This window comes from Sinocyclocheilus anshuiensis, unplaced genomic scaffold (assembly GCF_001515605.1).
Source record: "Sinocyclocheilus anshuiensis isolate Anshui unplaced genomic scaffold, SAMN03320099.WGS_v1.1 scaffold3871, whole genome shotgun sequence".
Lineage (NCBI taxonomy): Eukaryota > Metazoa > Chordata > Actinopteri > Cypriniformes > Cyprinidae > Sinocyclocheilus > Sinocyclocheilus anshuiensis.
This window is the reverse complement of record NW_015554375.1, coordinates 19,265-31,597: the sequence shown is the minus strand read 5'-3', so window position 1 is coordinate 31,597 and position 12,333 is coordinate 19,265. Positions and strand designations below refer to the sequence as shown.

General features: G+C 40.4%; 1 protein-coding gene and 1 non-coding gene across 3 annotated transcripts; one reads left to right on the top strand and one right to left on the bottom strand.

The window, feature by feature from the left end:
* Positions 1–4,612: 4,612 nt before the first annotated feature.
* On the top strand, positions 4,613–6,654 carry LOC107671487 (uncharacterized). Of its 2 annotated transcripts, XR_001632205.1 has the most exons (3): positions 4,613–4,814; positions 5,869–5,893; positions 6,009–6,652. XR_001632205.1 is itself a non-coding variant. In XM_016464416.1 (2 exons), the coding sequence occupies exons 1-2, from the start codon at positions 5,800–5,802 to the stop codon at positions 6,521–6,523; spliced, it is 609 nt and encodes a 202-aa protein (XP_016319902.1). In that variant the 5' UTR covers positions 5,728–5,799; the 3' UTR covers positions 6,524–6,654. The 2 variants fall into 2 exon arrangements, 1 of the variants encoding a protein (XP_016319902.1); XM_016464416.1 differs by lacking the exon at positions 4,613–4,814 and having other exon boundaries at positions 5,728–5,893; positions 6,009–6,654.
* A 3,706-nt stretch (positions 6,655–10,360) lies between these two features.
* On the bottom strand, positions 10,361–10,432 carry trnae-cuc (transfer RNA glutamic acid (anticodon CUC)). Its single transcript has one exon. It is a non-coding gene; the product is annotated as a tRNA-Glu (tRNA).
* Between the last annotated feature and the right edge of the window lie 1,901 nt (positions 10,433–12,333).

The window sequence follows — 12,333 nt, the reverse complement described above, 5'->3', positions numbered from 1 at the left end:
TGCCCTTATACAAGCCGCCATTTTACTCGACGGGTGTCGACTGCTTCGGACCATTTCAGGTCAAGATAGGACGACGCTCAGAGAAGAGATGGGGCATCATTTATAAGTGCCTTACCACCCGGGCGTTGCATCTAGACCTCATGCACAATATGGACGTGGACTCCTTCCTGATGAGTCTCAGGCGGTTCATCGCTCGCAGAGGGACCCCAACTGAGCTCTATTCAGACCAGGGTATGAACTTTAAAGCAGGGGAGAAGGAGCCCCGTGAGTCTTTTAACAACATGTCCTCCGATCTCCAACGCCTTCTTGCCAAGCAGAAGATTGACTTCCGCTTCAGCCCCCCTGCAGCTCCTCACTTCGGGGGCACCTGGGAGAGGGAGATCAAGTCTGTCAAGACTGCACTGTATACTGTCATAGGAGTTGAACCGGTCTCCGAGGAGGTCTTGCATACAGCCTTATTAGAGGTCGAGGCTATACTGAATGCTAAACCCCTCTCGGTTATACTTCGTCCAGTGTTGCGGACTTGTATGCAGTGACACCAAATGTCCTCTTGATGGGACGGCTGGATAGAGCACTACCTCCAGTTGTCTACCCTAAGTGTGAGGGACTAAGCAAGCGGAGATGGCGACACTGCCAAGTCATTGCTGATCACTTCTGGGCAAGATTTATCAGTGTTACCTTCCAACTCTACAATGCAAACAAAAGTGGCATGGTACCCCAACTGATCTGTCAGTGGATTCAGTAGTGCTGGTGGTAGACCCGCAGTTTCCCTGGGCGCTCTGGCCAGTTGGTAGGGTGATCAGAGTGCGTCAGAGTGCAGATGGTCATGTGAGATCTGCAGACATCCAAGTCAAGGACAAAGTTTACACCCGGCCAGTTGCCTGACTTATCACTCTTCCAATGATTTCAGATTCAGAGGAGAATGAGAAAGGCCCTCCAGTGACTGAGGTGTGAGCCTTTTACAAGTGCAAATTGCATGCAAAAATTGGATAATTAAACACAATAATAGTCTGTGAAAGAGGATATTGTTAAATATATTAAACAATAAATGTTTTGTTTTCATGGAATATTACAAAATAAATAGATACATTTATTTATTGATTTATTTATTGACACATTTATTTAATAAATTATTAATTACATTATTTAATTATTATTATTATTATTACTTAATTATTTCAGAATAAACTTACATTTAATTGTTGTTTTATTTATCAAGAAATAAAATAATTTAAATCAGAATAGAAGTGTGTTAATTAATTTTGTTAATGCAACAGACCATTAACACTAATCAGCTCTTTGTATAGCACAGCAGGATGAAGGTGAAAGTGATCTTCCCAGGCAAGATCAAAGTGTGCTTCAGGAAAGGACCAACTGGATATCTGAGACAAGATCCCTCAGATGAAGCCAAGAGGATCAAAGACAATCCCAATCTCCAGGACAAATCAGCCCCTCTAAGGGAAGACAAGGTCGAGGAGAAAGCCCGCTCTGTTGTCTTCATGAGAGGAGGAGATGTGTCAGACACACAGGAGGTGCTGGGAGAGTATGTGCTTCAGTTTGGAAAGTACAAAGGCAAGTCATTCCGGTGGCTACTAGAGAATGATGTAGGCTATACCATGTTCTTGACTAAGAAGGTTGAGGAGAAGGAGAGAGCCGGACAGTTTAAACCAGAGGGTCCAAAGAAGGACAGCCTAGTTTCATTTCTTGAGTACAGTAGAAGCTTCCAGGAAATCGAGGACCTCATAAAGTATGTAGCTGGAAGATCAGTGGCACCACCTGTAAGAAATGAAGATGACAACTTGGTTGGCTTTGGGATTAATGCAGACTAGACTTGGAGGGATATTTGGGAGAGCAGAGCAGATGGATATGCTGCATTCATCCACCAGAAACAGTGTGTTCCAGGCAGCAAAATGTATCGGCTGCAGCAGTACCTCACTCAGAAGAGCCTAAGTGAACTTCACTGGGGTGCTGAAAAGACATGCACGCATTATACCTTCGCCCAGGCCGTTGGATTCCGTCGTTGGGCCGAGGGGTTGTGATCCTTACACATTTTTATTCAGCGTTAAGATGGCCAAAGGTCCTACTCTGACTGCACATTGGGGATGATTCTGACATCAATCGGGATTATCCATCCAACACACTGACAAATCACTGTTTGTTTATTATGCGTGATCAGGCATGTTCTAATGCCCGTAAATTGTTATATTAACAGTAAAGGCTTTTATATGTCATTCTGTCTGTTTATGTTATAAATGCTTGAAAGTAAAATTATCGTCACTATGCTTTCAGGTTCAGAAGTTGTCGGAGTCCCAGTGGTCAAAGGTCTTATTCCTACTGCATACTAGGGATGATTCTGACATGAATCAGGATTATCTGTTCTACATTGATTTGTTGCTGTTTGTTGGTTAGGCCACGTTCAGGCCTGTTCTAATTCTTGTGTTCAATTGTTCTACTAACATTGAAGGCATTTATATCTCATCATTGACGGTAAGTACAGAGTTCTTGTTTTGCATGTTTTTTCCATGCTATACTTTAAAGGTTTGGTATGTACATGATTTACAGAGTAAAAGATGTAAATCTCCAAAATGCAGAAGTACAGCAAAATAACAAATATGTATTAATTTGGACTAGAATGATGCATCCCATTTGATACATGAAGCTGTAGATTACTCATGTAATGGAGACCCATTAGCATACCACACCCCTAATATTATAAAGAGTCTTGACATGTGTTCTATGGGTTTGCATGCATTTACATTACTATTTATTAACACATTTACTAAGGGACAGTACTACAGGGTATTAGAATGACATTACATTTTTCTGTGTTAGGGAGGCGTAAACCACCAGCAACACTCTCAAAACCAGACCGGCCTGATGAATATAGTGCTACTGCATCTCCACGGCCAGGTTGGTATATGGACGTGTACACATGCCGACTCTACTGTAAGAATATGCCTGTTCCTGATCAGTGTTATTGTTTTTCACCAATTCCATTCACTCCAGTGAGGGTTCCTTTGCCAGTACCTCCAGAGTTGCTTGAATTATCTACAAGCAAGACCACATCGCCTTTGAGACCAGTGCAGGAAACCGTGTTCTGTCTGTGTAAGGACTTAATGTAACATCATTTTACTTAATCTAATTTAAAACAGATTTAACATATTTAACAAATGTAATGCTCATCTATGACTAATGTCACCCATGTCATCCTGCAGCCCTCCTCCCAGTGACCTCTGCACAGTCTACAGCCTCTACTCCTCCCTCAGGACCCCCCGCAGTTGCTGGCCAGTCTTTCTCTGGATTCCCTGCAGCCACTACTGGGTACCCCTCAACTCAGTTGGAGGAGAAGCATGCTGTTCCACCAATGCCAAGCTATGAGCAGGATGTGATAAGATGGCACTGCTCTCAACAGCAGAGAATCTGGATGAAAACAGAAATGGAAGCCTTGGGACTGTGGCCAGGTTCTAGACCGGTGAGACATCCAATGAACATGATCTCTTTGTGGCGTTACCCACCTCAGCCTGAGCTTATTGATGCTGTCTATGAGCTGCCATCACCGAAATACTTTCAACTTCATCCATTCTTCATTTGGAAACCAGAGCACACCATTATGGAAAGAGTCCGCAACAACTACACTCTGCCATGTCTGTACGGCTGTCCGAATCCCCACGTTGTCTCATCAGGAGTTGGACGACCCCGTGTCATTATTGGTACAAGCAGCCAGTACTACATACTGGCCTCTCGGCTCAGCTGTAAAGGCTGTAAAAAGTACTGGTTTGCAGACAAACCCCAATGGATGGACATGCTGTCGAGTCGGTTCTCAGTCATTCTGAGACACAGCAAAGTCTCCCAATGATATGGCCAATCAGTTGAATGAAGCTCTCCACCTCAAGTATGAGCGTGCACACCTGGCTTACCTGTCCACTGTTAAGAATGTGCTGGATGGAGACGGTGGTCTTTATGGTCAGCAGACCATCACAGGGGCACTAAGAGCAACAAATACTCCTGCTCCATTTGGTGAGTATGGTGATGTTGTTGGCTGTTGCGGAGTAACAGTCTCGCCCCACTATTTGGTTGACTGCCTCATTCAGGAGTACCATAGGCAGGAGAGCACACTCAATCTGCTCCTCCAAGGCACGTTTGGACAAGCATTAAGGGCTGACCATACCCGCAAGGTGGCCCGGAAGGTTGTGCTTGCATCAGGTACTATGTCATCCTACGCTGTGATGAACGAAAACTGGATGATCTTGTCCTGGGTGATGCTGCAGTCTGAAAGTGATAAATCGCTGCAGCCAATGTATGAGGGGCTGTCTCGTCGTTACATTTTTGCAGGACTGCCAAAAGCCAACTACCAGTGGGTTGACAGGTAAGAACCAGCCGTCACATTTTCCTTCCCACCTATACTATATTTGTAAAGTAAACAAAATATTGTATAGCAAATACATGTATCCTATGTATTTGAATGTTTATTATTTTAAATTTACTTCTCTTTGTGTGAGGAACAGAGATTGCTGTGCTGCCTTCAGGATCCCAAACCCTGAACCCCTGGAGCACCTCCTCTGGGATCCTTGGAAGACCACTGAGGCTATAGTGCTGCCTTACTTGTCTCACAGACAGACACCAAAGAAAGGTTTGGACTGCAGTATGTGGAGCCTGGTTGTCGTCCTGTCCCCTTGGACTGGGACAAGCACAAGTCCCAGAAGGTACCTGTTGCATGGGAGGGAGAGCATCAGTCCTCATAACCGTCTGCTCTCAGTGAGAGATTCCCACCTCATGACCCACCTGAGGAGCTGAGGGGGGAACACTTTGCTCAGGTAAACTTGACTGTTGTACTTACAAATATCCTCACACTCACTAAACCACAAAATGTACACTACCGGTCAAACGTTTTTGGACGGAAAGGTTTTTTCAAATGTTTTTAAAAGAAGTCTCTTCTGCTCACCAAGGCTTCATTTATTCACAGCAAAAACAGTAATATTGTGAAATATTTTTACAATTTAAAATAACTGTTTTCTATTTGAATACATTTTAAAATGCAATTAATTCCTGTGATGGCAAAGCTGAATTTTCAGCATCATTACTCCAGTCTTCAGTGTCACATGATCTTCAGAAATCATTCTAATATGCTGATTTGCTGCTCAAGAAATTTCTGATTATTATCAATGTTGAAAACAGTTTTTTTTTTTTTAATTCAGGATTATTTGATGAATATAAAGTTCAAAAGACCAGCATTTATCTGAAATAGAAAGCTTTTGTAACATTATCACTACCGTTCAAAAGTTTGGGGTCAGTAAGAATTTTTTATTTATTTATTTTTTGAAAGAAATTAATACTTTTATTCAGCAAGTATGCATTAAAGTGATCAAAAGTGACAGTATAGACATTTATAATGTTGCAAATCTTTATATTTCAGATAAATGCTGTTTTTTTTAACTTTCTATTCATCAAATAATCCTTAAAAATTTTGTACACAACTGTTTTCAACATTGATAATAATGAGAAATGTTTCTTGAGCAGCAAATCAGCATATTGGAATGATTTCTGAAGATCATGTGACACTGAAGACTGGAGTAATGATGCTGAAAATTCAGCTTTGATCACCAAAATAAATTGTGTTTTAAAATGTATTCAAATAGAAAACAGTTATTTTAAATTGTAAAAATGTTATATTTATATATTTATATTTTTGCTGTATTTTGGATCAAATAAAAGAAGCCTTGGTGAGCAGAAGAGACTTATTTTAAAAACATTAAACTTTTGACCGGTAGTGTAACTATGTAATCACTGATTGTAACCCAAATGAATTACCCTATGGTGCACGATGACATCTTTGGTGTATCTTCTCTTGGCTCACAAACAATGATCCAGCCTGGGCAGCCCACCAAAGTAAAAGGTAATTCAGTTCACATCTTCATCCCTTAATTATTCCTTATTTATATGAATACTACAGATATTTCAGAGATAAAAGTGAAAATGTATTATTTTCTGGCCTTTTTCCTCTCCTTTAGATGAGATGACACCACCACTGCCTTTTGCTTTTGCTCCCTCTCCACGAGCTGCTCGCACAGGTCCCATCAAGGCAGGCGGGCTACTTTTTGTCCTGGACCATTTTCGGTGGACACAGCCCATGAGGGATTCCATTGATGGCCTTCTGGCAAAGTACCATGGGCAGAAAGACCTTCTCACCCAGGTGGATGCGGAGTATGCTGCCCTTGTGCAGGCTGCCTCCAGGGATCCCAATAGCCTCTTACACCCCACCACGAAACAGCATATCTCACGTTATGTGAAACACCTGGCCAAGATGACGAACACAAGTTCATCCCTGAACACCAGTTCAGAGAAACTCCTGGAGACCCAGCAGCTGTGGCATCACCTCACAGAAGGTAGTGAAACTGTAAGTGTTCCAGTGGTAACCCTCCCACCTGCCCCAGTGAACCCACCCAGTAATAAGCCCCAGGAGTTTCCGCTAACTAAAAAATATAACTCTGTATCTTGTTTGTTATGGATGAATGTCACATGCTGAAACCACTGTGGCATGTTCCTGCCTTATTTGTCTTTTTTTTTTTTTGTACTTTAGAATGCCATGTTGACTCCATGCAGGATTGTAAAATGTAAAAAGTCTGCTTAACTTTTACTGTTATATATGCATCATTTTTTATTTCAATTTGTTCATTAAAATACCAGAAGTATTGGCTTTGTTTACGTTGTTTTAGTGTGTTTTATAAGTTAATTTTATTGACTTGCTTTGTTATTTTACCTTGCTCAGATTTGTAAACACTAAATGTTAATAACTGTTACTATTAAACATACATAATTGTACATAATCATTTAATTTAAAACAAAATGTTCTTGTTTTTCCTGTTCTCCACAACTTTAGAATTTATTATTATTGTTGTTGTTTAATCTATAATTATTTAATGTATATTTATTTAATTATTATATATTTGGTTAGTAATGTTTGTGTTTTATATAATATGTATATTATTGTTCGATAAATAAAATGATAAACTTTTTTTTTGGTGTTTATTGGTTAAATTTCATATGGGTTTTCTGCTCTCAGAGGTGTGGATTCAGATGGCAATTAAATTACCACACAACTATGGCGTTTGTCAAAATACAGTATATAATTGGGACATGAATTTTTATGTGGATGGTGGGAGAAAAACATTGAAATTCAGTGTTCGGACAGCAATAAAATCACAGACTAGCCCCTGCTAATGTTGAAAATACAATACATACCCATTAGAAACAGTTACCATCTGAATAGGGCTAAAGAATAAAAGAAGGCCTAAAAATATGATCAAAATGTTCTTTTCAATTATTCACATTCAAATATTTTCTATATTAAAGATAACTATACCCTATTATAATGTAAATGTTATTAAGATCGTTGCAGATTTTGTACATCCTACACAAGAACCATTATTACACGTTTTATTTTATCTTTGTGCACAAAGTTCATTTATTATATGTTAATCGTTCTAAAAGTTTTTCTTGATGAAAAACGATTACAAATTCCTTTCGTGGTATTTGTGGCCGAGGCGGGATTCGGACCTATAATTGTGTGTTGTTTATTCGGCCCGCCTCCCTGGAATTTCCTTCATTCCTATTGGCTAGTCACAGTTCTACAGGTATACACGGCTGGCCGCCACGTGTTACGCCTGTTTCACACATACTCCGTCTGCGACCGCACACGCACTGCAGACGGAGTATGTGTGAAACAGGCGTTAGGCGAACGTGACAACCACTACACAACGGAAACAGCTGCTGCCATCATTATCACTGCCAGGGGGTCTGTGGGAGAACTGCAGGCGGTTTGTGAGTTCATGAAACTAAATCAAAATAAAACACTTATATAAACTTTTTATTTTTCTGTAGTGTAGTGGTTATCACGGTTGCCTAACACCTGAAAAGTCCCTGATTCTAGACTGGGTGGAAACAAAGATTTTAGAATTGCTTCTTTGGGTGGGAAGTCTGCACTAGATAAGTGTCTCTCTTTTCTCTTACTGAATCAGTTTGGGTAGATGGAGACCCCTTCTTCAGGGCAAAGTAGAGTCATTGTTTATGTAGTGTAGTGGTTATAATGTGCCGGCATTTTTCTTCTTTGTTCTGTACTGGTCATCATTCTGGACCCTGAAACCCTGTCAAACCAACTCCTCCCTTTTTTCTTTCATTTTTTTCCCAAAAAGTTACATGTTGTATTTGCCTCGTTTCAACCTGGGACTTAACAGGTTTTTAAATGAGAATCTCACTAAAAATAGCCGATCAGACAGGGTTTCAGGATCCAAAACGATGACCAGCACACAAAACAGAAGGGAAAGGACAGTTCACAGCTTTTGCCAGCACATGTGTCTTTATAGAAATCTTTGTCTGGCCCGATTGCCTTTTGCTAAGATATCAAGTGATTTTGAAAAGTGTGTTTTGTTTCCCGCTGTTTTTGAAGGACCTTTCATGTATAAAGCAAATGTGATAACCACTTGCACTACATAAATCCAACTACTAATTTGCCCTTGAAGAATTAAAGCAAATTTACTTCAAATAAATAATTTTAGGTCAGATATTGAAAATGAGTTTGAGGTTAAAATATCTTATGGCTACGTTTTTCTTGAAACATCTAGTATAACTTTAAGTATCCTCATCTGTCAAAAGTCCAGAAGAAAAGGCAAATCTCCAAGCACGAGTCTTTTATTTCACAAAGGGTGTATGTCTGTGGCCGAACAATGCAGATAATTCTTGTTTTGCTAAATTATTCTCACATTGTTAAAGTACCACACCAAAGTATGGGAAGGTGGGCTCCGTTTTGCTTCCCTCCTCAAAAAGCCAGCACGTCTTCCAGCACCAGAAGTGATTTTTGGCCACCAGTAGAGCTACAGAACCCTAATAGGTTGAGGTTCTATCTAACACCCTGTTCCTTTGATAGAACAGCTGGTAGGGCGGAGGGCTGTAGGTAGGAGTGTTGGCAATCCTTAGGTTGTTGGTTTGACTCCTGCTCGAATGAGGTCTTTTTTCAAGTGACCACCTTTTTTTTTTTTTTTAGACTGGGTTTCTCGCAGCTGCAAGCAGAGCTTCACCTCACAGTCCACCGTTGGAAGGCAAAAGAGCACTCCCTGTCTGGGAATCAAACCCGGGCCGCAACGGTGAGAGCGCCAAAACCTAACCACTAGACCACCAGGGAAGGGCTGGCTAGCTGCACTCCTGATAACAGCATGAGAATAAGCAGATTCAGCATGAGAATAAGAGATTCAAACAACAGATCCCTTGAATGCATGCAACATGATATAATTCAGTAAATGATCCCTTCGGAGTAGTGTTGTCAAAAGACCCGGTATTTCGGTACCAAGTCGGTACTAATTATAAAAGCTGAGGTTTGTTATTTACTGAAAAGTTATATTTTAGCTGGTGTCAATGATCTTATGTTGCATTTGGTCAGACTCAGCCCATTGCTTTACTTAAGTATATTATATTTTCCTTTTACAGCTGCAGACTGAGGAAGATCCTGAAACACACCAGCAAACCCTAAAACAAACAACAGTTTACAGATGTTTTTTAGTGGCAGCAGAACTATGACTAAACTTTTGGGTGAAACTTGTTTACTTTTTTCATACTTTTATTACTTGTGGAAAAACCTGAAACAATTTTAAATAAGTATAAAGAATGGCATTTGTTTTGTACATTTAATTTTTGTTTAACGTTATTAATAAAAATGTTGTTCAATTAGCATGTTTTTGTGTTTTGCTTTGGTACCGAAATTGGTACCAAGAACCGTGGATTTTCACTGGTATTGGTACCGAATACTGAAATTTTGGTACCGTGACAACACTACTTCAGATAATTCTTGTTTTGGTAAATTATTCTCACATTGTTAAAGTACCACACCAAAAGCCATAGGCCGCTACAAAACCCTGCCCCCACACTGGCCACACGTATGGAAAGTGGCCCAGAAGTCTGTGGCCAGTTCAAGGCAGTCCCCATATGGTCTAGCGGTTCGGATTCCTCGTTTTCACTCAGATGGCCCAGGTTCGACTCCCGGAATGGGAAGGTGGGTTCCTTTTTGCTTCCCTCCTCAAAAAGCCAGCACGTCTTTCTGCACCAGAAGTGATTTTTGGCCAGCAGTAGAGCTACAGAACCCAAATAGGTTGAGGTTCTATCTAATACCCTCTGCCTTCAATAGCTCAGCTGGTAGAGTGGAGGACTGTAGGTAGGAGTGTTAGCAATCCTTAAGTTGCTGGTTTGACTCCGGCTCGAAGGATGTCTATTTTCAAGCGCCCGCCTTTTTTGTTTTTTGTTTTGTTTGGATGGGTTTCTCGCAGCAGCAAGCAGAGCTTCACTTCACAGTCCACTGTTGGAAGGCAAAAGAGCATTCCCTAACTGGGAATCGAACCCGGGCCGTGGCGGTGAGAGCACCAAATCCTAACCAGTAGACCACCAGGGAAGGGCTGGTGGTTTGCACGCCTGATAACAGTGTGAGAATAAGCAGACAGCAATTCTAGTCTCTGTCACGTCGAAAACCAACAAGTCTGGTGTTCGCGAGAGACGCTTCTGTCTCTGTCTGTCTTCTGTCTGTTGGTGGGCCATTGACGCAATGGATAACGCGTCTGACTATAGATCAGAAGATTCTAAGTTCGACTCCTGGCTAGCTGGCTTTGTGTTTAATTTTCTAAGGCTGTTTTTGTAGTTGTTTTTTTTTTTCGAAAAGTCCAGAAGAAAAGGCAAATCTCCAAGCACGCGTCTTTTATTCCACAAAAGGCGTATGTTGCACACCCGTTCTAATGTCTACGAGAGATGCTCTCATGCTTCGTGATTGCCATTCGTCCCACAAGCACTCCGACAAGCTCGGCGATTAACGTGGAAATAAACTCCAGACTGGCAGTCATTTGATTCTTCTTCTGGACTTTTAGAGAAAAAATAATAATTTTTGGCCAAGAATCTTCTGATCCATAGTCAGACACATTATCCATTGTGCCACTGACCCACCGACAAAAGTGTCTCTCGATTGCACCAGACATTTTGGTTTTCGACGTGACAGAGGTCAGAATTGCTGTCTGCTTATTCTCATGCTGTTATCAGGAGCGCAGCCTACCAGCCCTTCCCTGGTGGTCTAGTAGTTAGGTTTCTGTGCTCTCACCGCTGCGTCCCGGGTTCTATTCCCGGTGGGCTGTGGACTGTGAAGTGAAGCTCTGCCTGCAGCTGTGAGAAACCCAGCCAAACAAAAAAAAAAAAAAAAAAAAGAAGGTGGGCAGCTGAAAATAGACCTCCTTCGAGCCATAGTCAAACCAGCGACCTAAGGATTGCCAACACTCCTACCTACAGTTGTCCGCTCTTTTTTATTTTTTTATTTTTTTATTCAAGCAATAAAATACAATCAAATATAGAGTTTCATGAACAATCTTTCATACATCATATTCTGTCTGTTGAAAGCTTGCATACACATCTTTAGAAAATCTTATTCAGTCCCCGGCGACTTTCACATTTAGATCTTTTAAAGCACAACACACTTTTGAAGTGAAAACATCATAAAAAGCTTTCAGCATATTTTCATCTTTAAAATACACATATAGGTTTTCTACATATTGTTCTGTTTTTCTTTTAAATACAGTCCACACATCTAACACAATTTTTTTCTTTCTTAGCCACAATTCTTCTCTCCCATATTGCACTTTTCATTAACATTATACACAGATTTATAAACCTTTTGTTTTGACACTTCTTTTCCCATCCAAACATCACCACTCCGTTCCACTCCATTACATTTTCATCCCACTCCCCAGCCAAATCTTTAATTAAACATTTACATTTCCTTAAAAAATCCTCAAATTTTTTACAATATAAAAACATATGTAAAACCCCCTCTTCCTTTACCTGGCACACTTTGCACATCGCATTTTGTTCCATTCCTATTTTATTTAAAATAGCCTCAGTAAAAACCACTTTGTGTCTTATAAAATATTCCAAACATTCGAACTTTGTTTCCACACACCTCCCCCTCATGTTCCTCCATTTACACTCTTCTTTAAGATCTTTAAATTTCTGCACCCAGTACTTATTAACTATTGGTTCTTTAAAAACACCATCTCTAAAAAAAACAATAAAACATCTTCACAGTACAGGTCTTAAAATCATGCAGTTTGTCTTCCAGTCTCACATAAATGTTTTTCACTTTTGTCTCTTCTTCCATGTTTTCTATTCTTTTAATCCATTCTTTAGGTATTGCGTCGTTAATAGTTGCATACTTATTTGTTATTTCTTGTCTACTGTAATCTTCTTTTGCCTCTTCCATTGCATCCACTATGCACTGTACCGGTAAAAACCCCTCTTTAAATTCATATAAAACAT

Excerpts from the sequence above, each read along its gene's own strand:
- LOC107671487 (XM_016464416.1), top strand. The coding sequence starts at position 5,800 with ATGAATTACCCTATGGTGCACGATGACATCTTTGGTGTATCTTCTCTT. Across the intron at positions 5,894-6,008 it reads GCAGCCCACCAAAGTAAAAG|ATGAGATGACACCACCACTG; the intron begins GTAATTCAGTTC and ends CCTCTCCTTTAG.